Genomic DNA, 26,774 nt, shown 5'->3' with positions numbered 1-26,774 from the left:
ACTCAAGCTCATGTAGAAATCAAATCTGTGCCTCTGGCCATAGGATCCAGTGCTTTTTTCAGGATTGTATGCTAGAAGAGGGTTCTCAATCATTTAAAAATTAGTTTATTATTAATATAAAAAAACTGGACCTGAACTAGAAACTTCTAAATTTGACTTTGATAATGAAAATTAGTAGAAATTTACTGAAGTGTAAGAAAGGCAAGAGTTTTTGTTTTTTTAAAGAGCAATAGGAAGTGAGTTGTTTTTTTTTTAAAGTATCTCTATGTATCCTTCGGAAAAGGCAATGGCAACCCACTCCAGTACTCTTGCCTGGAGAACCCCAGGGACAGAGGAGCCTAGTGGGCTGCCGTCTATGGAGTCGCACAGAGTCGGACACGACTGAAGTGACTTAGCAGCAGTAGCAGCAGCATGTATCCTTATGTTTTCTATGTTAACATTTAAATCCCACAATACTATGATTGAATCTCCATTTCATAGATGAGAGAACTAAATTAAATGACTTGCTGAAAGTAAATAGGTAAGGGACAGAATTCAGAATATAGTCTGCCTGCAGAACTCATTACTCTTTTACATCATGCTACAGCCTGAAAGTTTTTTTTTTTTTTCCTTCATCTGAAAAATGATTTGGTCCTAGCAGCATTCACTGACCATGGCAAAATGTTAATTGATCTTTTCATGTCACAGCCTACCGATTATCCACAAGCAACAGCAACAGTTAAAACCTCTTCTCTGTAATTAAGTTTTGGTTCCCTTAACAACTCCACCATGTAATTAAACTTGTTTCTCGAACAGGCAGAAATGGTTCACTAAAGAATCTGAGAAGAACCATTTAAATTATGCTTAGTTTCTTGCTCTGGGTTAACCATGGTCAAGTCTGGGCTTGGAACTGAAGTTCAGGAGGAATGTGGAGAATGCTGCTGGCCCAGAGTGTACCAGTGCTGAAGTTAAATGGGATTCAAGGTGTATTTCCTGTGCATCTGTGAAACTTCTAACTTCCCTCTGCCCATGGTTTTTCTTCACGAACATGTCAGGTAAACATGTAGATTGCTGAATATTTATCCTTTTCTTGGAGCAGCCTCTATTGATTTGGGCAGCAAATCTCACAGTTACTAATCATCAGAAATGGAAAATGCTTCTTTTTTAAAGATGTGACTATCAGAGGTTTCACATTAATGATGTCTTGAAAAAGATTTTCCATTATCACTACCGTCTGCGGCTGTATTATGAAAATATTTGACTTACACCACAAAGTTTATGGACTCTTTTTTTGAGTTGTCTTAGCAGAGGCACTGCAACATAAGGATGGCATTAAATGGTTAAATTACATGCTGGGTTGTAATGCACAGTGAGATGGGAAACCCAGAGATTTAATACCATCATGAGTCTATAAAACCCCAGGTTTACAAATGCAAGTCAAATAAAAATCTATTAAAGTAGCCAAAAGTTGCTTTGAGTTAGAAGTCGTTAAATAAAAAGAAGATAACAGGCAAGATCATTTGGACCCACATGTCAAATAAAATGCCAAGAAAAAACACCAATGGGCCATTAAAACAATACATTAATAAACTGCCTCTCTCTCCTCTCTCCTATGGGTCAAAACAAAGCTTAAGAAAATACAAAGATGTTTTCTAAGTTTGAAATCTCCAAGAAGTTGAGGGTCCACATGCCATATACAAAGTACTACACACTTTCCTGGTCTGACAATGGCTGCTCTGAGGGGACCATGCAGTTAGTACCTGGGGGTGGGGGTGGGACTGGGAGGAGGGCTGGTGGGGGGTATTGACCAGTACAATCTCTTAAGAGAGCTGGATGAGTCCAGATGTTGGAGAGTATGATCTCCTGGATGCAATGGAATTTATGCTGGGAGATTAAAGAGAAGAATTAATTTATGACTTTCTCTACCTGTTTGCAACATGTGCTCAACTTATTATCGGTACACATTGAGATGCACGGTAATTACAATCCTAAAAATCAGGTGTAACACATGACCACCGTAGTTAAGCTTAAGGGGGGGTGGGCATTTGTCATATTTTAGTCTGCACATCTGGTTCTATCATACTTGCCAAATGACTAATATAGGACTTTATTACAGTGAAATCCTTTTATATCAAAGTTTTATTTGCCAGGAAATAGAATACTTTCCTTCCGTGTCTTTCTCCACCATCCCCCACTTTCTCTGCTGAACTCTGAAATTTCCAGCACTAGGATTCATTTGAGTGAGCAGGACAGGGAATCTGCTCTTGCCTTTGTTCAGCTCTCTTAAGTTCTGTGGTCACAACTGGGATATACATACACTCGTCCTTTGTTATAAAAGCACATCCACAAGGGAGAAACCCTAAAGCTTATTCAAAAACCAGGTAGGATGTCAGATACCTCCAATAGTTAAAACCACAGGAATTAAATTCTAAATTTTAAACTCCCTTTTATTGAAATATAAGTTTGTTTAGTATATTTACACCACATTTTATGCACATATATACATAGAAGGCAAATTCTGTCAAATAAAAAAAAAGTTTTTCTTAATAAAAAATTAAAATAAAAACAAAGTAAAGTGCATAAAACGGATTTTTTTTCCTTCTGGTGAACATCCTCATCGTCAAAATTTTGGCCGGTTGGGAAGGGGGAGGGATTAGAAATTCATTCTTTGACTCCGTGCACACAGGCAGTGCTGCATATGTAGCCTTCAGGCCAAGGCGACAAGCTGTAAGGAACAAGTCAGACAAACTGCCAGGGTCTGCAGGACTCCCCCCATTGCGTAGGTCCTGCTTCCTTTGTCCTATCGGAGCGGTTCCCCAGCTCTTAACAGTGACCTCACCATCACGGAGCCGGAACAAAGGGAACACAGGAAGGGGCTCCACCAGCCAATGTCAGAGCCCTGCTCCGGGGCCACCAGCGCGGCGATCGGTAGGAAACTGCAGAATTAGCTCAATGGCTCCAATAGAAGTTTGCCTTTTTCGGGAAGGGAAGGGGCGGGTGGAGGGGTTGCCAAGGAAGGGGCTGTATCTCCTACCGAGACGGCCACCCGGGGGCCAAACTCCGGCAGCAGCCAGTTTCTTTGGATGCAAACTCCGTGCTGGCACAGGGAAGAATCCTTTTATAGGCTGGGTGAGCTCATCCTCCCAGAACTTTGAAAGGAAACAGCTTGGGACTGCGAGAAAGGGGCAGGTGGGTGAAGCGGAAGTTTTTGGTCGCCTTCGCGCTCGGGTCTCCGGCTGGGCGTTGGCCGGCTGGTCCCCAGGAGGTGGCAGAGGCGACGGCCCTTCCTCCCATCATCCATCCCCCAGCCAGGGGTCTCACACTCTCTCTTCCTCCGGGGAATGCTAAGTCCCGTGTCGGCGGCCGTACTTAGCCTTACAGTGCAAAATGTGCTTGGCAAGGAAGTCGAGGCGGCGCTGCAGCAGCTGAGCGTGGGGGTCGGCGAGCGCGGCCAGCTCCGGGAAGCGAGGCTCGTGGTGCTGGTAGAGGTGCAGTAGCCGGGCGGCCGCGTCCTGGCCGCGGTGTAGCTCCAGGACGCGCCGCGCCGTCCGCTCTCGGAACACGCACACAGACTGCAATAGCGGCTCGTTATACTTGTCCCACATGCCCGCCACCCGGTAGCCGTGCACCAAGCCCGCCTCGTTGTCCAGAAAGACCAGCGCCCCGCCGGGGCCGCGGTGCAGGTTGCTGGTGGCGCGGTGCATGACCCGCGGGTCCCACTGCAGGCTGAAGAGGTTGCTGACTAGCCGGTCGAAGTTGGCCGTCAGGTAGTCGAAGAGGATCAAGTCGGTCCATTGCACCAGGTCCACCAGCTCCGCCCGGCTCCGGTTGGCCAGCTCGCCCCCGGCGGCGCGCAGGGGCCGCAGACGGCCGTCCTCGGAGCGCCAGGGCGCGGGCACCACTACGTCGGTGAGGTTAGGCAGCCAGCGAGTCAGGCTTACCACGCTGCCCTCGGTCCAGTGCGCGGCACGAAGCTCCTCCTGCACCTGAGCCCACTGCGCGCCCCGAGCCTCCACCCGGGCCAGTGCCAGCGGCGGCACGTGGCGCTGGAGGCCCAGCAAGCGCGCCAGGTAGTAGGACAGGGCCTCGCCCTGGATCTGCTCCGGGTTGATGCCGTAGCGCACGCAGGCGCGGGTGCCGTCGGCGAAGCGGGCCAGCCGGTTGGAGCTGCGCCCGCAGCCCCCGCGCTCCAGGGCCACCACCCGGGCGCGGCGCGCCGCCTCCAGCCACGCCGCCGCCTGGGCCTCCGAGAAGCCCCGGGGCACCTGCTCCTCCAGGCCGCGGCTCCAGAAGACGCCCCCGTGCACCGCGGCGCGTTCCTCCGGCCCGGGCCGCCCGGTTGGCACGTGCCGCCTGCGCTCACCCGGGGGCTGCCCGGGCGGGCCTTCCGCGCCTGCCGCCAAGGTGAGCAGCGCCCGGAAAGTTTTCAGGGAGCCGCCGCGGGCGTCCCGCGCCAGGGGCGGGGGCAGAGGAAAGCGAGGCGCGGGCTCCCGGCCGCCGCTCCGGGCCAGGTGCCGCGGTAGTCGGTCTTCGGGCGGCCCGGAGGTGGGTAGCTCCGTCCTCGGCGGCAGGAGCCTGCCCCACAGCGCCAACAGCGAGCCCAGCACCAGCAGCCAGAGCCCGGCGGTGGCGGCGGCGCCCCGCATCCTCCTGCCCATGCTCTGCGGCCGCGCCGGTGCCGCCGCCGCTTCAAGCCGAGCCCCGGCGCCCGGGTCCCGGTGGCGAGGCGGGCCCGGCAGCTCGTTGGCTCCGGGGCTCCGGGCGCCTCAGCTCCATCGCGGCTGCGGGGCTCTGCCCAGCGCTCCGCCCGGCACTGAGAACTCGCCTGGCTGCCGCTTCCCAGCTGCTTTTGTATTTCGCTGTGAGACCCTCCGGCGGGCGCGATTCACAGGCGCCCGGACCACGTGGGAGCGAGGGCGGGGGGAATCCCCCTCCCCCTCCTCCGCCGCCGCTCCCCGCCCCCCACTCCTCCGCCCCCTTCCCCTCCTCTTCCCCTTAAAGCGGCGATGGCTCCTTCCAAGCGGGAGCGGCGGCCCCACACTCAGTCGGGGACTTAGGGGCCGGGAGCTGGAAGCCTGGCTGCAGGCGCCCGCGCGGGGGCGTGGGAGCAGGCGGCACGGAGCTGGAGTCGCGCGGGGTGGGAACGAAGCGCCGCTGGCTCTCACCGGGGTTGCAGTGGGCGCGGAGTCCCTCTTGCAAAGTTCAGACTAACCCCCAATCGAGCTCCGGGCGCCGCCCGGCGTGAATGGGGGCGGGTCTTCTTGCCTTGTCTGTTTCCAACGGTGTGATTCACCCTGCCTTATGTAAATCCCCGGGGAGCTCTGCGAGCCACAGAGGATGTGACTCCAGCCGGGTTAGGAGAACCATCTGTAGCAAACAACTTTGAACCGACACACCTTTCCCGAGCGCGCTCACTACCCTGGTCCTGTGCGCTTTGAAACTGGTCGCTCGCCCTTTCCCGAGGGACTCTCTGGGAATTCGACCTCACTGTGCCAGAACACCTAGGCAGGTTTCATTCAACAAAGCGTCTGTCCTCGGTTCCGGACACAGAGCAGTAAAATCCACAGATGCGTTCCCCTGCTCACGGAGCTCACAGTCTAGGGAGATGTTTAGGTTGCCATGACAGCCTTACAACCCAAGATCCGACCTAGTCCAGGGGACGGGGCCTTAGAGACCGTTTCTCTTAAGAATGACACGATTTTTCTCGTGGGGGACACAGAAGGGATCGGGCTTGCCCAAGACCACAGAGGTAGCAAGTGGAGAAACTAAAATTCAAACGGGGCTCTCCAAGTGGCATGCCGCTTGATTTTCCCTCTATCTGGAAAGTTCACTATTATTAGTCAAGTGGCCAGCATTCTTATTTTTTGTTTTTGTTTTTGTTTTTGTTTTTAAAGGCTCACTGTCATTTAGCTAGTCACTTTATGCCCCACCTGTGGTTTTCAATTCAACAAATGAAAAAAACAACAACCATACTGCATTTGACTTACTGGTTTAATGGTTTTAAGGGAAAAAGTGTTTGGGGAAGAGGGTGGAGGAGCAAAACATAATAATAAAATGAAAGACAAAATTGGTAAACTACATTGTCTTCCAGACACTTTTGAGTTCAGTCCACCAGGAAAGTTCTTGGATAAGAACTGGCTCTCGCTCTTAGCCTGTGCATGAGACTCTGTCCCAGATCCAAACCAAGATTCTCAGGTAAGACACAAGATGAGGGGTGGGGGTGGATTCCACCTCTGAAAGCAACTGTTTGAAATCTGTTTCCTTTCACATGTTTCTTTTGCCTTTATCCCCCGCATCAGATGCACATGGGGGTTTTCAACTGCATCAGCGCATCACCTGGTACTGATTATACTGTATTTGCCAAAAAATGAACATTCTAGAGTTATAGGGCAGGCACCCTAAGGTCTGTGACTAAGTAGAACTCTGAAGACCACATCTAGAGACTTCCAGAGCTGCCCCAGTATACCTTCAAGTGTTTCCATGTTGACTGAAATGCGGGGTTTTGGTTAACTCTCTTCTGCACCCCCACAGTAGCTATATCATGCCTTTATATAGATCTTATCTGATGATGAAATTACTATTGCTGTACTATCTTACTTCATTAGAAGGTACCATCTTCCTGTTCTGTGCAAGCTCCTTACCCTCATCTTTCCCTAGAAGGCAGAGGACTATATCTTAACAACTTTCTATTTGTCTTACCAGGTAGCATAGTATATTGCACTAAAAAGGTGCTCAGTAAGTTGAGTTTAATTTTTTGTCTTTTGGTGTAACTTCTGAGATTTTTTTTTTTTTTTGGAATGCTTTGCTTTCAGCTTGGTTATAAATTATAAGCAAGATCTCCACCTTGTGGGCATAAGTAGAATATCATCTAACTAGAAAGAAGCATACATTTTCAACAGGCCAGTTAAGGGCTTAAATCTGAGAATATTACTTGGCTACCATGGCCCATGCCATGTCCTGGGGGCTGTGGGGAAATCCAAAGTAGTTAGTGTCACTGTCTTTTTAGCTGTTAACAGAAACTATAACTATAAAGGACAGTTCATTGTAAACTTTATGAGCAGTCTGTCTTACCTGTTTTTTGGCTGCCTGGCACAATGCTTGGCACTTAGTGGGTGTTCAGTAACAACTCGCTGAATAAATCATTGGAATGTTAATGAGATAAGGTTCTGCAAGTAGCATGTAACAAGTCATTAAAAAAACCTGCTTACCATTAAAAGATACAAAATAAGAGCTTTCATTCATAAAAGGGAAAAAAAATTGGTGAAGGATCCACTTGACGGAGAAGAAGAGGAGGCACATGATTTTCAGGCGAGGAGGGCTGACTTCAACCCAGTCCCAGAATCTTCCGATCACATTACTGGTATTGATAAAGAAACTGAAGACTTGAAGCAGTCAGCTAAGACCTTGCACCTCAGAAGGTGGACTGACCCTATCACAGCCAGTTGCTCACAGACATCGGACTGAATGCACCGCGTTCCCGAACGGGAAGCACTAATAGAAACTTGAACAAATGCACTGAAATGCAGAATTACAGAAAACTGTAGGAATAAAAGAGAAACAAAAAACAAACCCAAAGGAGAAGGCAGTTTAACTCCATTATGTAAATGATTGTTTCAGGCAGTGTTTAAAAACACTTCTCTGTTTACTTGTAAGAGGAAGACGCTCCTATTCTCCTTTACTTCCTGGCGTGAGGACACCCCCCACTGCTGTCCCCCTGGGGCTCCCTGGGACAGCGCAAGGCCCTGTCCACCACAATGTGTGACCGCAGGCTGGCCCTTCTGGCAGTTTCTTAGGGATGAGGGCAGGTGCTGTTCATCTGTCCCTACACAAGAACCTGTTTTCACTTGGAGAACTTTCCTAAGAATCCTCAGAACTTCTCCCTGAGACTCAGCTTCCAACTCCTTCACTCTTGTCCACGGTCCTGTTAGAAGAATGATTTGGCTCATAAAAGAGTGCCTGCTGGAGAAGAGAGAAGAGGTGGAGTTGAGGGGTGGGTGCAGGGCAGCAGGCTGGGGGTTGGGAGGTTTTCTAAGTCCCGCATTTCCTCTTACTGGCTAGTTATTTCCTATGTCTATGAGTACCAGTTCCCACATCTGAGAAATGAGGATGATAAACCCTACCTACCTCATACGGTTGTTGTGAAGTTCATGTGAGATGTTACTAATAACATTAACAGCAAATGCTTACTGAGCACTTATTATGGGCTAGGCACAGGTCTGAGCTCTGCACATGCGTTCTCCTTTCACTGTCCCGGCAACTGGTCTTGTTCCCACTGTGCAGATGGGGAAACCAAAGCTTGGCCAGTAACTGGCCTGAAGTCACATAGCAAATAATGATGAGGCCAAACTCTTGGGAAATTATAAACTACTAAGAAAATGGCAGATATAAAAAAATTTTAAATTCAAGTAAACTCAAATGTATGCACGTCAAGAAGCAACAGTTAGAACTGGACATGGAACAACAGACTGGTTCCAAATCGGGAAAGGAGTACCTCAAGGCTGTATATTGTCACCCTGCTTATTTAACTTACATGCAGAGTACATCATGAGAAACGCTGGGCTGCATGAAGCACAAGCTGGAATCAAGATTTCCGGGAGAAATATCAATAACCTCAGATATGCAGATGATACCACCCTTATGGCAGAAAGCAAAGAAGAACTGAAGAGCCTCTTGATGAAAGTGAAAGAGGAGAGTGAAGAAGTTGGCTTAAAACTCAACATTCAGAAAACGAAGATCATAGTATCTGGTCCCATCACTTCATGGCAAATAGATGGGGAAACAGTGATAGACATCATTTTTGGGGGCTCCAAAATCACTGCAGATATGAAATTAAACTATGTTTGCTCCTTGGAAGAAAAGTTATGACCAACCTAAACAGCATATTAAAAAGCAGAGACATAAAAAAAAAAAAAAAAAGCAGAGACATTACTTTGCCAACAAAGGTCCATCTAGTCAAAGCTATGGTTTTTTTAGTAGTAATGTATGGATGTGAGAGTTGGACTATAAAGAAAGCTGAATGCAGAATAATGGATGCTTTTGAACTGTGGTGTTGGAGAAGACTCTTGAGAGTCCCTTGGACTGCAAGGAGATCCAATCAGTACATCCTAAAGGAAGTCAGTCCTGAATATTCATTGGAAGGACTGATGCTGAAGTTGAAACTCCAATACTTTGCCACCTGATATGAAGAACAGACTCACTGGAAAAGACCCTGATGCTGGGAAAGACTGAAGGTGGAAGGAGAAGGGGAGGACAGAGAATGAGATTGTTGGATGGCATCACCGACTCAATGGACATGAGTTTGAGTAAACTCCAGGAGTTGGTAATGGACAGGGAGGCCTGATGTGCTGCAGTCCATGGGGTAAAAAAGAGTCAGACATGACTGAGTGACTGAACTGAACTGAAACTCAACTCAGATTTTGCTCTGAAATATTCTCAGGGGTGGCTCTTAAGTAAAATGCTGAAAAGCATGAATCCTCAAACCAAACTGTTCAGATTTAAAACTTAACAACTGTGATTTTGAGTAAGTTACTTGACCTTTCTGTGCCTCTGTGTCCTAATCTTTAAAACACAGTAATACCAGTGTTATTGGTATTACTAGTTACAACAACATTATACTATCTGATGAGTAATATGTATGTGTATATTAGTCTCTCAGTCATGTCTGACTGTGCGACCCCATGGACTGCAGCCCACCAGGCTCCTCTGTCCATGGAATTCTGCAGGCAAGAATTCTGGAGTGGGTTGCCATTACCTTCTACACAAATGAGTAATAGGAATTGATTAATAGTGATAACCTTACAGTTTATCCTGATTAAATTAACACCTCTATGTAAAGCTCTTAGAAGACAAAGTCCAATATACATGTGTATACATATATGTATATATGCACACACATATATAGTTTTTCCTTGATGGCTCAGCAGGTCAAGAATCTGCCTGCAATGCAGGATACATAGGAGATGCAGTTTCCATCCCTGGGTTGGGAAGATCCCCTGGAGGAGGGCTTGGCAACCCACTCCAGTATTCTTGCCTGGAGAATCCCGTGGACAGAGGAGCCTGGCGGGCTCCCTGGTGTCCATAGGGTTGCAAAGAGTGGGACACGACTGAAGTGACTGAGCACACACACAACACATAGTTAATTTGCAATGTGTTGGTTTCAAGTGTACAACAAAGTGATTCGGTTATACATATATGTGTATATATTTATTCTTTTTCAGATTTCTTTCCATTATAGGTTATTACAAGATATTGGATATAGTTCCCTGTGCTATACAATAGGTCCTTGTTGTTGACCTGTTTTATATATAGTAGTGTATATCTGTTAATCCCAAACCCCTAGTTTTTATTATTCCCTTTTCTTTCTGTTTCTCTACTTTTCTCCTTCTTTTCCTGTTGCTGTCCTGCACCGAGCCTCACTTGAGCCTTGAGAGACATAATGCACCCTCTGTAAGCCCCAGATGAGCATCTTCCCTGAAAAATTTACTCTCTTCCTTCCCTACAGAGTCAGTCCATTTGGTCCAAAGTTCCCAGTGTAACTCTTGTTGAATTCCCAGAGCCTCCAGCCAGGCTTGAACTCACTGCTTTCTCTCACTACTTTGCCTCATTCAATCCTGACCTATTCTGGGTCTTCTGAGTAGCAAGTCTTTCTGGGGGAAAGATGCCAACATGCACCCTTCTGGATGCTTCTTCAAAACAGAAGAGAGGGAAAGACCATGTCAGAGATAAGTACAATATTCCTTGAAACTGGGTATGACTCCTGTTTTAGCTGTTACTAGCTGTGTGACTTCAGGCAGCTTTCAAGTCTCTCTGGGCCACAGTTTCATTATTTGTAGTTGCTTCTCTACTCTGTCTCCCCCTAGGGTACATTATTTTTTTGCTTGGTGATCATTTTCCTTTTCTTGGTATCCATTTGACCATGATCTGAATCTCCCAAGAAATGCTTAACTGATCTCATCTTTACATATCTGGCTGTTAGGGACAGGTATTATACACACCTGACTCCAGGTAAATCCTGCTGGATAGCTAGAAGGAGGTCTGGAAACATAGTCTTTACAATCAACCTGTCTACATGAGTGAGTCCTAGTTGTTGTTATTTTGGCTGTATCATGGAGCATGTGGGATCTTAGTTCTCTGACCAGAGATCAAACCCATGATCTTTGCAGTGGAAGTGCTGTGTCTTAACCACTGGACCACCAGGCAAGTCTGAGTCCCAGATTTAAGAACACACTGTTTCTGGAAAGAAAGTCAAGGTTGACACGAACCTTTAATTTATGTTGAGACTAATGGTTATAGGATTCTCTTTATCTCATGTAGCTGTCTTTTTTACCTGCTTTTGGAAAAGGTTCCTGTAGCCACTGGTGTTAGAGACTAGAATCTAGAGTTGGAGCCTTGGTGAATTAATTTAGTAAATTTCAAAGCAGTTGCTGATGCATATCTCAGTCATATATCATCATACCCTAGTTATAGGGTATGATGGTAAAAATTCTGGACTGGGCATTTGGGGACGTGAATTTCTTTCTCTACTATAACTTAGTTCAACTGACATTTATTGTTCATGTGCTAAAGGCCAAGAACTGGGCAAAAAGTGATGGCATCGGATTTTCTCTTGTCTTTAACACCTGCATCAGGAAACACTGGTTGTTTCTTCTTCACCCTTCTCCCTTCCCTTCCCACTTTTGGCAGGTCTCCATCCTCTTCCCTGTGCCTGGTGCTGGAGGGGAGGCTGAATCCTGATTGGGCTAAATCAGTCAAATTCCTTCCACCCCCTTGCCAGGGTTGGATTTAGGCATAGACAAATGGCAGCCATTCTGGCCAGTGACCCCAGAAGGGAAGTCCACAGTGAGGTTTCTGGAAAAGATGTCTGTGCCATGACAAAAAGACACAGAAAAGATATGGCATTTTCCCCCATGGCTCAGGTCTAGCTTTCAGGCCTGGAATTGTGGCCATCATCATGTAACTGCAAGGGGCACTCAGGGGACACGCTGAGGGGAGCAGAGCAGAAAGAGGGAAGGAGATCCCTGGTGGGTGATGTCCTCACACCCTTGGTGATGTCACCAGCTCCTGGATTAATCCACTCTGGAGCCAGTCTGCCTCTGCAGTGCCCTGGAGGTTTAACCCACTCTGTGTTGGGGGTTTTGTTCTTCGTGGCCAAAAGATTCCTAAATGATGTACCTCTCACACGGGAGTTTGCAAACCAGAATGAAGGCAGGCGTATAAACAGAACTCTTCCACCACACCTGTGCTGCGGGGAAAGCAGTCTGCTGTTGTCTTGTGGCGCATGTGCTTGCAGCCAGGCTGAGTCTTGCACTTACTAGCTGTGTTGTCTTGGGAAAGTCACTTAACCTATTAGCTCATCTGATAAACGGAGGTGAAAACCTCACCTGCCTCGGTATGTTATTGTGTGGATGAAATGCACATTAAGACTTGCTAAGTGCTCAATAACTATGATCAATTGCTCTGGCTATTATGGAAATATTAATAAGAACCACACAAGAGCCCAGAGGCGGGAGCAACTAATTCTACTAGAGAATTAGGAGGAAGGCCTCACCAAGGAGACAGATGTGAATCTAGGTCTTGAAGGGTACCTGGGGATTTGCAGGTCAGGTTTTGGGGAGGAAGAATGTTGGGGATGAGCAGAGGGAGCCATGCTTGAGTTCATTCCTACATTTCAGGAGCTCAGTGTCCTCATCCTTAAAAGCACTTGAGTGTGTTGGATTAGCTTAATCCTCTTTTCATGAAAGAAACAAATCTCAGGTCCCTTCCCTAGACTGAGAAGCTCCAGATGGGAGATTCTTCTTGGCCCCTTTATCACTCACCTATCGTTTTTCAACCCACCCTGGGGAAATTCACTCGACAAACATTTGCCACTGAAGAAGGTGACTCTCACTGGCTTTGTTGATTTCTTTGTTCGTTGCAGCCCAGAGCCTTATCTGCTGTGCAATTAGCGAGGCTGTGCTTCTTCAGCTTCCCCAGGCCCCATGCATCTCATCAGTCAGATAGATACTGAAGCTTAATTAAGCTTGTAAAGCTTTCTGATTTCCTTAGATGAAAGGTGGCCCGTAAGTACCAGGTTTTATTTTGGTGGCTTCTGCCAAGGGTTATTATAAATAGGACTGAGTGCCACGTGGCTGAGCTCTTAGGGTGATAATGTGTCAAGACCAATCGAGGTTGCTGAGAGCAGAGATATTATCATAATGGTTCCATCATAGGTGGTGGGTGTTAATGGAAGTGACTGCGAAAAAAAAGTACTGCAGGCAGCGAAGCTGGACCAGAGGAGGCTGCGAGTGAAATGTCGGCAGCTCCTGAGATCTCCATCATAATCATTAGCTATATTAACCTCAGAGCCATTCTTCTGCCATCTCCTCTAGACCAAGCTCAAATTCAAGTAAAAAATGATGCTTTAACTCCAAATGAAAATATATTCCCTTGCTGCTTTTTAAAATCCATTTACATTAAAATGATGGCCAGTAGGTAAGTAATTTATAACTGGGGGCTCACTGCAGTGCGGCGGGTGTCGTTGGAATAGCGAGCAGCCTAAGTGGGAGGCCGAGGGACTTCCAGGCCTGGCCAGAGTCATCGCTGTTGGACTGAAGAGGGGCTGAAGGAATATGCAGAAACAAGGGGTAACTTAGGGACACTCCCTGGTAGGGGATGGTGAATGGAGAGGTGGCGTTGAATTTCAACAGGAAGGTGGGTGAGCAAATGGGTAGAAGTTCTGCAGTCATGCAGCCCTTGTTAAGAATGTGTGAGTTTCCTGGCCGCTGGGGTTTCATTTTCCATCGGCCTTCGATGGAAGACAGTCAACGATATATGATGACGGTGATGTTGATGAAGATGACATTGGTTTAACCCCGTTGCTAGTTGAACCTTCCCTGTTCTTTTGAGATCCAGTTAATCTTGACCCAAATTCCTATTCCATGGCCTGGGAGGGTCCAGAAACTTTCCCTCCCTTTCTGAGAGTGCCTGTCCCTCAAGCTTGTCTCTCTTTGTCTGCCTCCTGCTTCTATGCTTATTCCTTTGACTCCAACACACAGTAGCGTGGATGTGAGGTTCACTGCCTTATCCACAGACCCCACCCCCAAATCCACTTGGGCCAAGAGATGAGTTTAGTAACTTTGCTGAAGATCTACAGGGGCTTTTGGGGTGGGGCTGGGGTCACCTCATTATGCAAAGCCTTCTTTCATCCAGCTCTCCTTTCGCTTTCCTTCTCCCCTTTGTGGAGAAACAGGCAAAATTTCCCTCTTCTCTCATGGCCTGCTCCCCTTCAGGCCTCAGCAGGATCTCAGCTTCGTCCCCCTCAGGTACAGGTTTACCTTGTGATCAGGTTGGGAACGGAACTCTGGGGGACACCATTGAAAAATTCTGGGGGTCCTTTCTACATGTGGTGTGATGTGTGAGAGCTTTTCATGCATTCGGTCCATATGACCTTCCCCCTCTCCACCCCTTGGAGGTATTCCTCCATTTCATTGATGGGAAAACCAGAGTATCATGAGAAGTAAGACTTCTAATTGGCCCGGGAGAATTTTGCTATGTAACAGGAGAAGAATTTCAAATCTGGTCGGCCCCAAAACAGAAGTTAGCTTAACTGCTATGTGCCATGTGACCTCCTGGAGCTGGGAAACACCCTGGCCAGTTAAGCAAGGGGCCTCCTACAAGGGACTCATCTCTTCCTTGGTCCTGGCATGTTGTCTTACACCAGGCATGCTGGAAACGGGTATTTAGATTTCTCTTTCTCTCTACTAGGTGATCGAGCCCAGCCCATCTCCTGAGAGGCCTGTTGTAGCACAGAAGGCTCCCCGTGGTTAATATCATATGGGGGTGGATAGGAGGGATTGGAAAAGAAGTGGGCTGGACTGGCTGGCTGACCCAGTGGTCCTGAGGACAGCACTCTCTCCATCTCAGGACAAGATTAGCCTGAGTTAAGGTCAGCAGTGCAGGGATGGCCGTCACCTGCTATAATTTCTCCTCTGATTTCACCCCTACTGCAAACCGACTCTGAAACTGCCACGCAGAAGCAGGAAATTGCCTCCGTGGGGCTGGGCATGTTTGTTATGCACCAGGCACTGAGACTGGCTCCTGAATATCTCTGGTTCCTTTTCATTTCACCAGAAGAAAATAGGAAGGAAAAAAAAAAAAAAACAACAGAGGCCATTTCTTGCCTGCTTGAGTTTAAAGAACGATAGCCTTTTAGGGACAACGTGGGCCTGAGGAATGGCAGGAGGAGGGCTGAGGAATAATGATGGTGATACAATTCTAGAGCTTCTTGCAGTTTTGCTGAGTTCTCTCCTGTGCCAGTCTTGTTGAATTTTTACAATAACCTGCTAGGGAGGGGGTTGGGGCTTCCCTTGTAGCTCAGCTGGTAAAGAATCCACCTACAATGCGGGAGACGTGGGCTCGATCCCTAGGTTGGGAAGATCCCCTGGAGGAGGGCATGTCAACCCACTCCAGTATTCTTGCCTGGAGAATCCCCATGGACAGAGGAGCCTGGTGGGCTACAGTCCATGCAGTTGCAAAGAGTCGGACAGGACTGAGGACCAAGCACAGGGAAGGGTGGTAGGGCAGGCGTCAGTGACTGTTGTTATTTTGTGAAGGAGAAAACTGAGCCTCGGAGGGTTGTGTGATGAGTCCAAGGATGTACAGCTAGTTCCTGGCAGACCTGGAACTTGAACACGCTTTATCTGGATTCTACATCAGAGTTTTTCCATGGCATTTCATCCCCACGGCATTCATACTTTGTTTGTTCAGTTTAGTCCACATCTGCAGACTTTGTCACCACCTCTGGTTTTCCACATGGTTGCATATCCCTCTTAAATGTATGTTACAGTGACCACTAAAACTCCAGTAAGGGTGGCAGGAAAAGGAGCCCAGGGACAGTTCCCCAAAACCTGTAATACTTAAAAGCCCCTCTTCCCTTAAATGTTGCTTTCTGTCTCATTAGCAAGTGTGACAGAAAGGAGGAAGGAAAGAAAAACCAGAGGGTTGTGAAAAAAAGAGAGAGGTTATCTTGAAATCATTTTCTTTGCCAGCCTGATTCTGTTAAGAAACAGGATTTAATCAATGAGAGTCAGAGGCAGAAAGAGGGGGTAATCGCTAATCATTGGATTATGGGGGAGGGGTAGTTGTCATAAAACACCTCTGAGATGGCAGAGAAGAAATCGTGAAAAACAAGAAGTTTTCTCTTACTTTTCTGCTCCTATACATGATACCCTTGCTCACACAGGGTAAAACCAAGCCAAGAGACCGAGGTAGGGTGCTTGACCTTATTGCCTTTCTCCATTGAGAGGGTCGCTTATTTGGGGATGATAACAGATCTGCAAGGCTCTTTAGGTTCAGAGAGGGTGGCTAGACTATGTAGAAGTCTTCCCGCCGTGATTTTCTTTCTTTTAAGATGGGATGTTAGTGCTTGCCTCACAGGAGTATTATGAGAATTGAATAGGGTATGGGATTTAATAAATATAGCAGATGAGACATTCCAATACAGTTTCTGGCATATAGTAGGCATTCAATAAGTATTAAAAACCACATACTCAGCTGCATGGAAACATGCCTGAGAGGATATACTTAGTGATTAATAGCATTACTCGTTAAGAAAAAAACCTGTGTGTGGGCGGCACTTTTACTTTTTATCATATACATTTTTTCCTTTATCCTTCCTGATGCATTTGGAAAAGCATGCTGTATGTATTAATGGGTGTGTGTGGAGGCTCAAGTTAAAAGTTAAAATCAGATATAGAGTAATAAAGAACATGATATTTTGATACCCCCATCTTTGTGTGATTGTCAAATTTGTACTCACTGCTCTTGAGTCAATTGTGGTGCGTTTGATGGCAAATGGCAGAAATGGACTAGCTAAGTCAAGAAGCAGAAATGGGGTTTGATAGGATGCTGAAGTAGTTCCCAGCATCAGTGAAGGACCTGAAAATTGGGTACTGGAAATCATCAGAACTCCACAGCGCCAGGTAGGCAAGCAGGAGGTGCTTCCCTCAAAAGTGTAGGTATACCATGTCTCAGCTCTGGTCACCTCCCATTCAAGTGTTTATGTTCCAAGAGAGGAAATCTAACTGGTCTATTTGAGGACTACTGTTTCCACCATTTTGGTTCACCTGGTCTTTGCCACTATGACAGGGAAGGTAGTATATAAGAAAGCATATAAGGGCGCAGCTTGGACTTCTCTGATGGTGCAGTGGATAAGAATGCGCCTGACAGCGTAGGGGACACGGGTTTGATCCCTGGTCAGGGAAGATTCCACATGCCACTAAGCAACTAAGCCCTTTACGCACAACTACTGAAATGTGCGTACTCTAGGGCCAGCAAGCTGCAACTACTGAAGCCTGCGCCTTAGAGCCCATGCTCAGCAACAAGAGAAGCCACTGCAATGAGAAGCCCATGAACCGTAACTAGAGAGCAGGCCCCGCTTGCCACAACTAGAGAAAGTCCACACCCAGCAAGGAAGACCCAGCACAGCCAAAAATAGATAAATAAATAAAAAATTTTTTTAAAAGGGTCAGTTCTTAGCTGGACCATGATGCTATAGGTACCTACCCCCATAGTCTGTGCTGTTTGATTTTTGAAAAATTATAATCTTGTGTTATTTTTAAAATAATATTGAGAAGACTCTTAACCATCCACAAAATAAGTAGAGCTGTACTCTAAGATCTTAACAGAATGTATTTTGTGCATCTCTTTTAAGGAACCAATACAGATCACAACCAAGCAGGATTATATGCCTGGTGATACACCACAGAGTGACACACCAGCCCTGGGTCTGCATAAATGCTGATTATGATGGCAAACACACCCACACGACAGAAACAATGCTTGTCTTTTTGACTCCAACTGTTAGCAGATCCAAAATTTCCATAACTTTGTCTAGCACTGCCTCTAGAGTTAGGAAGGGAGTTTTGAGACCTTTATTAGGGTAAAGAAAGAAAAGGAATAGGGCATTTCTGATTTTTCTATCACTAGCTGTTATTTTATGGTGTTTAGGAGGCATGCAGAGTGGATCCAAAGGTATGCAGGGTGTATTCTGTGTGTGTGAGAGAGAGAGAGAAGAAGAGGGAGGGAGCATTTCGTTGCTCTGGGGCACAGTGATTTAGCCAGTCCTGTCTTGTATGAGGCAAGCTCCAATCCAGATTGTATTTTTGATGCTGACCTTTTGTGTTTCCCAGGAAAGAGGAGCCCAGTCATGGGTCGCAAGAGGCTGAGGAAAAAGTGAGAAGCAGGGAGTGTGGCCAGTCCGGGAGGATCTGGGGGAATGCTTTGTGTCCTCGTAGTGCCTCCTGGCAACATCAGCACCACAGCGGCTGGCTTGGCTCTCTCCCCTCCTGGCAGCCCCATAAGCATCCTTCCCAGTGTCAGTAAATCTTGTCTTTGGCCATCCACCCCTTCCTTGTGAGTTTTTTCTTTTCTGATGATGTTGCTGGGGGAGATCAGCAGAAACTACTTAACTGAAGGCAGAAACTTCATCTCTAACAAATGGATGGATTGGTAACGGATACCATTTACTAAGTCTTGCTAACAAGCCAGGCAGCTCACATATCCTCACTAACCCTTTCGGGTGGGTTTTCATAGACTCTTGTACAGATGAGGAAACCACAGTCCAGAGGGTTTGAGGATGTTGCTCAGTTTGGCACAGCTCTTAAAAGAATTAATGCTTTTATATTGTGGTGCTGGAGAAGACTCTTAAGAGTCCCTTGGACAGCAAGGTCAAACCAGTCAATCCAAAAGGAAATCAAACTTGGATATTCATTGGAAAGATAGTTGCTGAAACTAAAGCTCTAATACTTTGCCTACCTAATGCAAAGGGTGCACTCATTGGAACAGACCCTGATGCTGGGAAAGATTGAAGGCAAAAGGAGAAATGGGCAGCAGAGGATGAGATGATTAGATAGCATCACCAACTCAATGGACGTGAGTTTGAGCGAACTCCAGGAGATAGTGAAGGACAAGGAAGCCTGGCGTGCTGCATTTCATAGGATCACAAAGAGTCAGACACTACTTAGCAACTGAACAACAACAACAACTTAAATGGTAGAGCTAGATGCAAATCTGGCCAGTGTGTCTTCAAGGTCACCTGGTCTTGATGCCTCCTCTGTATGGGAAAGCCACCTCAGGAGCGCCCAAGACCCAGTAGCTTTGGCACCCATCACTGATGACTCTGGGACCAATCAGAACTATTGAACAGACACAGCTTTTTTTAAAATTTATTCCTTTGTATTTCACTTGTTTATTTATTTATTTTTAATTTTTTGGTTGTACTGCATGGCATGTGGGATGTTGTTAGTTTCCTGACCAGGGATCAAATCTACACCCCCTGCACTGGCAGTGTGGACTCTTAACCACTGGACCACCAGGGAAGTTCAGCAGTCTCAGTCTTAACTACAACAAATTTGGGAATTATGAGATAATATTACTCCCAAAGCCAGCAATGTAATGACATAATTTTAAGCCGAGGCTCTGAGTCTGCTCTTTGGGGCATGCATGGTTGGGAGACCAAGGCCCATGACTTACCAGGACTGCATACCCAGCTGGAGAATCCTCCGAGGACTACTCTTTCTGAGACGCCCAGGGAAAGCTTTTCTTCTTTCTTCTGCTTCAGACGCTGGGTATCCTAACCTCTAAAGTTCCTGGGAACAGAACCATTAGACTTCATAGTTTTATTGGAATTAAAAATTTTGTGAATTTTGGGCTAACTGCATCTGGCCATAACACAAATAAAAATACCATGCATTAATTAAACCAGTGGAGAATGAAACAACAGAAATACAACAGCAACAAAAATGGGAGTTGTGGCTTCAGAATGCTCCCCTAGCAGGCAGCTGAATTTAAATTTCCATTATTTTGAGTGAATGTGGTCCTGAGGAATCTTGTAGGGATGGTTCTTCATGTGATTTCCAGGCATGCCATCTCTTGTAGGGTAGTAACTTTGATAAAACTATAGCGTGTTTTGTTGGGGAAAAAAAGTATAAAATATATGTAGAACTAGGAAAGGATCCAGGAGGACACACCTAACTGTTAGCAATATGTTACGTTGGGGAAAGGAAATTTGATGAGAAAGGACTTTCTTCTTTTTCTTTAAAAAAAAGACTATATATTTCTGGTGTGTTTAAATTCATTATGAAAGTGAAAGTGAGAAGTATTAGTTGCTCAGTTGTGTCCAAGTCTTTGTGACTCCATGGACTGTAGCCCACCAGGCTCCGTCCATGATTCCCAGGCAAGAATACTGGAGGAAGTTGCCATTCTCTTTTCCAAGGGATCTTTCTAACCCAGGGATTGAACCTGGGTCTCCTGTATTGCAGGCAGACTTTTTACCATCTGATACTCAGCACAAATATTTTGAACAGACTAGAATGATCAAGGAATTGCTTTACAGTGAATGATTCATGCTTCATGGCACCAGGTTATCAAAAGGCAGATAGGTGACCATTATGAAACTGGTCCAAATGGGCCAGGAGTTAATATGGGAGTGGGCTGGGATTGGATGGTAGGCATAGAGATGGAAAGGAAGGGAGAAGGACTTGAGAAACCAGAAGACAGGGTGTGATGGTTGATTTTATGTATTGACAAGACTGGGCTAAAGCATGCCCCAGATGGCTAGTGAAATACTATTTCCGGGTGTATCTGTGAGGCTGTTTCTGGAAGGGATTAGCATTTGAATCAGTAGACTGAGTCAACAAGATCACCCTCACCAAGGTATGTAGGGGAACTTACTTGCTTAAGCTGGTGCATCCTTCTTCTCCTGCCCTGGGGACACTGATGCTCTTGGTTCTTGGGCCTTAGAACTCAGATGAGGACTTACATCATTACCCTCCCTGATTCTCAGGCCTTTGGAGTCAGATTGAATTACACCACTGGCTTTCCTGGTCCTCCAGTTTGCAAAGGATAGATCATGAGGCCTCTTGACCTGTGTAACTATGTGAACTAATTCCTATATTAATTATATATTCCTACAATAATTATATATATACTTATATACACATATAAATTTTGTATTTATATAAAATTTAGAAATTTCATATGTATTATTTGTATCTATCTATCTGTTTCTCTGGAGAGCCCTGACTAATACACAAGGGTGCGACCTGAGTTGGCTAAAAGCTTGCAATGTGGTACTTTTTGGATGAGGGTGGAGCCTAGATATTGGTGCTGAGCTATGGAGGGACCTAAAGGTGCTAGAATTCTGAGTGCATGGGTGGATGGGTAGATGGCTGGACAAATGACTGAGTTCCCTCATAGGAGCTCCTTGCTTTCTGGTTTAGGCTAAACTTCTTTAAAAGCCTACTTAGATCCTGAGGTTAGGTAGTAATTTCTCATACTCTTCCCCTGACCTCAGTTATCCTTCCCCAAACCAGGGAGGCTGAAGGCTTTTCTGAGATCTGGACCATTTCTGGATGCCTCATGGGGTCATTTAGGTCTATTTATGTTCTAATTCCCTGGAGTAGGAAATGGCAACCCACTCCAGTATTCTTGCCTGGAGAATCTCATGGCCAGAGGAGCCTGGTGGATTACGGCCCGTGGGATCGCAAAGAGTTGGACACAACTGAGTGACTAAGCAAGCATACTCTAATTATGAGAACCTCCTTTTTGAACTCTCTCACCCTAGGGCTGGGAAGGAAACAGAGTGTGGTGGCTGGGATTCCTTCCAATCCGATGTATAGAAGCATAAGCAGGATCTGATATGTCTGAGAAATAGACTTATGACATTACTTGTGTAGCATGAGCATGAAGCTGTTCATACAGACAGAACTGTAAAATCACATGCACATGTACTTCATGTACATGATCACATTTAAGCTTCACAACATCCTGCAAGGCAGTAATTGTTATCACTATCTGAGAGGGGAGGAAAGCCCAGCTTGGAGGTGGCTTTCAATACTTTGGCCACCTGATGTGAAGAGCCGACTCGCTGGAAAAGACCATCATGCTGGGGAAGATTGAAGGCAGGAGGAGAAGGGGATGGCAGAGGATGAGATGGTTGGATGGTACCATCAACTCAGTGGACATGAGTTTGAGCAAACTCTGGGAGATGGTGAAGGAGAGGGAAGCCTGGCGTGCTGCAGTCCATGGGGTTGCAAAGAGTCGGACACAACTGAGCGACTGAACAACAACAACACTTCTCACTTCTAGAGGAGAGCTACAGGAATAGCATCCCTCTTCTGCCTCCAGGTATTAGCACATCTGGATGAGAAATTTGGAAGTGCTGCATAGCCACGTGCTACCAGTCTGAGAACTAGGCCAGTACTGAAGATGGCAGAGTCAAGATGGAGAGAATCTGGTCCCTGATGGTGGGGTGAGTCACCAAATAACCCATCACAGAAACCTCCAGATACTTCTAGTTGACTTCCTGGTGTCTGTTCTGGTCTTCTTCCTTAGTCATGTAAGAATCTATATTGATGGATGTAGCAGTGTACCTGATACAAAACACATTTTCCAGACTCCCATGTCAATGCAAGTAGCTGATAAGATATTAAGTGGCCCTTTGCCCTGCCCCTTTTTATCTTCCTGTTTCCTGGGATGTGAACATGATGGCTAGAGTATAGTAGCCGTTATGTGATCATGAAGCTAACTTGAGGATAGAAGCCATGTGCTAAAAATGGCAGCACAAAAAGTGTGGGTCCCTGCTGATTTGGAGCTACCATGCCAGCTTTTGACTGTTTATATCTGGGCTTCTTGTATGTGTACATAAAACTTCTGTTTTATAGAAGCCGCTGTTTTTGGTGTTTTCTGTTATATGCAGCTGAGTCTAATCTCAGCTGCTCAGACTATGTCTTTCTAAATTTCCTGCTGGGTGAGAATTAATTTCCTTAAAGTCTAAACTGTTTGGAGTGGGGGTTGCAATCAATAGCTTCATAATTGTTTCCTCTTCAAAACCCATACTGTTAACATCTCTACTGTATAGTCATATAGTCACCTATAACACAGGGCTGTATTCTTCAATTCTCCATTATTCTTGAGGTGAGAGGTCTTAATGTTAGGATATCCTCCACTTTCTGCATATCTTTTCTGTCTCTGAGTCCCATCAATGGGCAGTAAATAACTTCCAGAAAGCCCAAACAAAAAGCAGATTTTCCAGTTAGCTGCTACAGGGGTGGTAACAGCATTGGTGGGGAATTCAAGTGGTTTCTTTGGCACCGACCTCAGACTGTCAGACTAATACCTCCCACCTGAGCAGGGTCTGGCTTTCAATAGCCTCCTGTCTCTTCCTTCACCTTCTCCAAGCTTGTTGCTCCTCGGTTCCTCCTCCCGGACCGTGTGGTCTGCCTCCCACACAAATCCTCAGGGGCAGGCGCTTTTAATAACTGGCGAGGCAACTATTGACTCAGGTTTTGTTTGTCTGCCACTAAGTTCGCATTTAATAAATGCAGGATTCTTGGTTTAATAGGCTGGTCATTGTGTATTATCAAAATGGTAAGTTAATTATTCAGAGCTGTCCTTGAGATAGACCAGAGATGGAACCGCGGTGGCCTCCCTCCTTCCTAATTCACAGTGAGCATTGCATTTCTGGCCAGTCAGTATTTATTCAAAGTATAATAGCTATCTTGTTAAACTCAAGTCTGTTAAATCTAAATGAAAGTCAGGGATTTGTACCGGAGGGTGGGGAGCGGTTCAGTCAGTCTGTGTTGAGAGCATCCCGAACCACCCGCTTCGTTACTTGCATCTCGCTGTGAGGTTGCCAAAGCCAGATCGTAAAGCACGGCTGGAATAATAATCCTTCCTTGTCCAGGGACAGAACCACCCGCCACCCTTAGCCCAAGAAGTTTTCCCTGGGATGTAAACCTGTAATGTAATGATAATGACAGCTACTGCTCAGCAGGGCCTATCGTATGGTAAGTGCTTTTGATCCATCATCTCCAGTTCCTATAGCAATCCCAATTTACGCATGAGGATACTGATGCCTGGAGGGGTTAAATAATCTGCCCAAGGTCACACAGTTGTTAACTGGAAGAGCTAATTAGCAGAGTTACTTCTCTTAATTAGCTCCAGAGTTTGGGGATTCAGACTCAGATATTTGGGTTCTAATGCCCATCCTCTCTTGCTGCAGAGACTCTGAGGGGCTTGAACATGTGTTTTTGTGTCAGTAGAGGGTTTGCTCCCTTGCCTCTTGGCTCAGACCCTGATTGCTAGAGCAGTCAGTTTTGCATCCCACCTACTCTCTTTCTCCATCTAAGTCCCCCAGACTTACACACCTTTGCATGGTCATGCACAATGGCCTTCCCCACGCTTGCAGTACCTCCCTGAGGCTGATGTGAGCGGAGACTGTCTTGACCTGCCTTTGATTCCATCCCTCCCGTTTCCATCCCTATGTACAGGACTACAGGGTTTGTCATCACATTCTAAGGAGAAGGAATAAAATTCTTGAGGAGAAAAGAACTTTTTTTTTTTTTAAGTGCATCCGAGCCACTCTTCTAGATTCTCTGTTAGAGTTTGCCCCTGCCCTACAGCGTGAGTCTATCTGAGCTTCTTCAGTGGGGATCTTTGGCTTATAGCTGAGACCCAGCAGCCCTAGTGGAGGGAACATAAGACATGAACAGCCAACTTCTTGGGGACATGAGTGCAGCTCACAACTTAGGATCTGAGATGCCTGGTCGGACCCATGGCCTGATGTTGCAGAGCAACCAGGCCACATGCTTCAAGCCAAGGACCTAATACAAGGACACTGTTCAGGTTCAATTGAAGGGAGCCATGCCATCTTCTTCATGCATTCATTCCACATGTATGTGTTGTGTGTCTCCCTTGCATCAGGCACTGATGTAAAGCATGGGGTCTTTGACTTCACATAAGATAGTCCTGGAATCCGCAGGAGTAGGACAGAGGAAGGAGTGCTGCCTAAACAGAATTGGTAGATCTGGGTTTGAGTTAGGATGACCAGCTCTCCTGGTTTGCCTGGAACCTTCCTAGTTTTAGCACTGAAAGTCCTGCATCCTGGAGACCCCTCAGCATCTGTGGATGGTTGTTTGCCCTAGTTAGAGTGCCAGTTCTGCCATCTACTCGTCAGTCAGTTAGGGTCTGTTTCTTGATGGCCCATTACATGACTGATGATGTTCCATTGCTATGAGGACACCTGTGAACAAAGTCAAGTTCGTGCTCAAGGTACCCCCTTTCAGTGCTAGTAAATAATACGAGCAAGAGCAAATAAGATAATATAAGGCATGTCTATGGGCTTCCCTGGTGGCTCAGCAGTAAAGATTCTGCCTGCAGTGCAGGAGCCGCAGGAGATGCAGGTGCAATCCCTGGGCTGAGAAGATCCCCTGGAGGAGGGCATGGCCACACACTCCAGTATTCTTGCCTGGAGATTCCCCATGAGGAGCCTGGCAGTCTACAGTCCATAGCATGCCACAGAGTTAGACACAACTGATGCAACTTCGCACACACACACATGCAAGGCATGTCTAAGGAGATAAACCAGGTACTGTTACCTAGGCTGACTGTATGGTGGGGGAGGGGCTGTTCTAGGTGGGAAGGTCAGAGATGGCCTCAGTGCAATGAGCAGACACAGGCCACCATGTACAGATCTTGAGGGGAAGATTTCCAAATAGAAGGATCGTGAAGGGCAGAAGCCCTAAGATGGGAACAGATATTGCCAGGTTTGAGATCAGAAGGAAGGTCAGGGTGGATGGGTATAGGGGCCATGGGAGAGGGAAGGAAGAGGATGGCAGCAGGCAAGGGCCAGGGGACAAAGGGCCTTGGGCTATGCATTAGGTATGTGCCCTGGGGGGAATCACTTTCAGAGGAGGAGTCAAAATATCAGAGAAGTCGGTGGAGCTAGAAAACACCCTCCAGAGGGCTGAGTTTAGGTGTCCTAGCTTCCCCCACAAACCTGCTGTCTATGTTGTGTTTTCTATCTTGGTAAGAACATCACCATTCACAGAGTTGTCTGGGCTCAGAACTTCAATGTCATCTGGTTCCTGCTTTCCCATCCATCTCTGTCATTCAGTTAACCTGAATGACATAAATCATTGCATTCCATGACCTTGCTTAAGATGATAGTACTCAGCATATTTGCTCAAGTGGCAAACTTTCCCAGAAGCAGACTCTGAGGTGAAGATTTGTATACAGGAAGTTTTTTGAAGAGTTTTTTGTGTGTTTTGATATGGTGAATTACATTAATCTTCTAGTGTTGAACTAACCTTGCATTCCTGAGGTAAAACCCACTTGCTCATGATGTATTAAATTATATTTGTATTTTTATTATAGTATGTATTATATTTATAATTATATACATATGTATAATAGTCTCCTAAAATGAAGAGAGATTGACTTAAGAATGGAAGTGATAAAACAAGGGACTGTTTTTCATTATAAAACTTGTAGCACTACCTGATTTTTAATTATTTTCCTCTAGTATATGAAAGGGCTCCCCTGGTAGCTCAGCTGATAAAGAATACAGTTGCAATGCCAGAGACCCTGGTTCGATTCTTGGGTTAGGAAGATTCCCCTGGAGAAGGGGATTCTTCTCTGCCCACTCCAGTGTTCATGGGCTTCCCTGGTGGCTCAGATAGTAAAGAATCTGCCTCCAATGTGGGAGACTTGGGTATGATCCCTGGGTTGGGAAGTTCCCCTGGAGGGGGGCCTAGCAACCCACTCCAGTATTCTTGCCTGGAGAATCCCTGTGGATGGAATAGCCTGGCGGGTTACAGTCCACGGGGTCACAAAGAGTCGGACATGACCCAGCGATGAAGCACGGGACAGAAGCACATTATGTGAAAATCAATTTTTTAAATACGAAAAAAAAACCCAAACCAAGATTCAAACCTGTAACTTTCCATGACTTGATGCTGGTGTGGGGTTTTTGTTTA

The 26,774-nt window shown here is 46.3% G+C and overlaps 1 protein-coding gene across 1 annotated transcript; it reads right to left on the bottom strand.

The window, feature by feature from the left end:
- Nucleotides 1-2,408: 2,408 nt before the first annotated feature.
- On the bottom strand, nt 2,409-5,134 carry FJX1 (four-jointed box kinase 1). The gene has a single exon (XM_043482140.1). The coding sequence runs from the start codon at nt 4,635-4,637 to the stop codon at nt 3,324-3,326; it is 1,314 nt and encodes a 437-aa protein (XP_043338075.1). The 5' UTR covers nt 4,638-5,134; the 3' UTR covers nt 2,409-3,323.
- Nucleotides 5,135-26,774: the final 21,640 nt, after the last annotated feature.

This window comes from Cervus canadensis, chromosome 11 (assembly GCF_019320065.1).
Source record: "Cervus canadensis isolate Bull #8, Minnesota chromosome 11, ASM1932006v1, whole genome shotgun sequence".
Taxonomy (NCBI): domain Eukaryota; kingdom Metazoa; phylum Chordata; class Mammalia; order Artiodactyla; family Cervidae; genus Cervus; species Cervus canadensis.
This window is presented reverse-complemented; position numbering and strand designations above follow the sequence as displayed.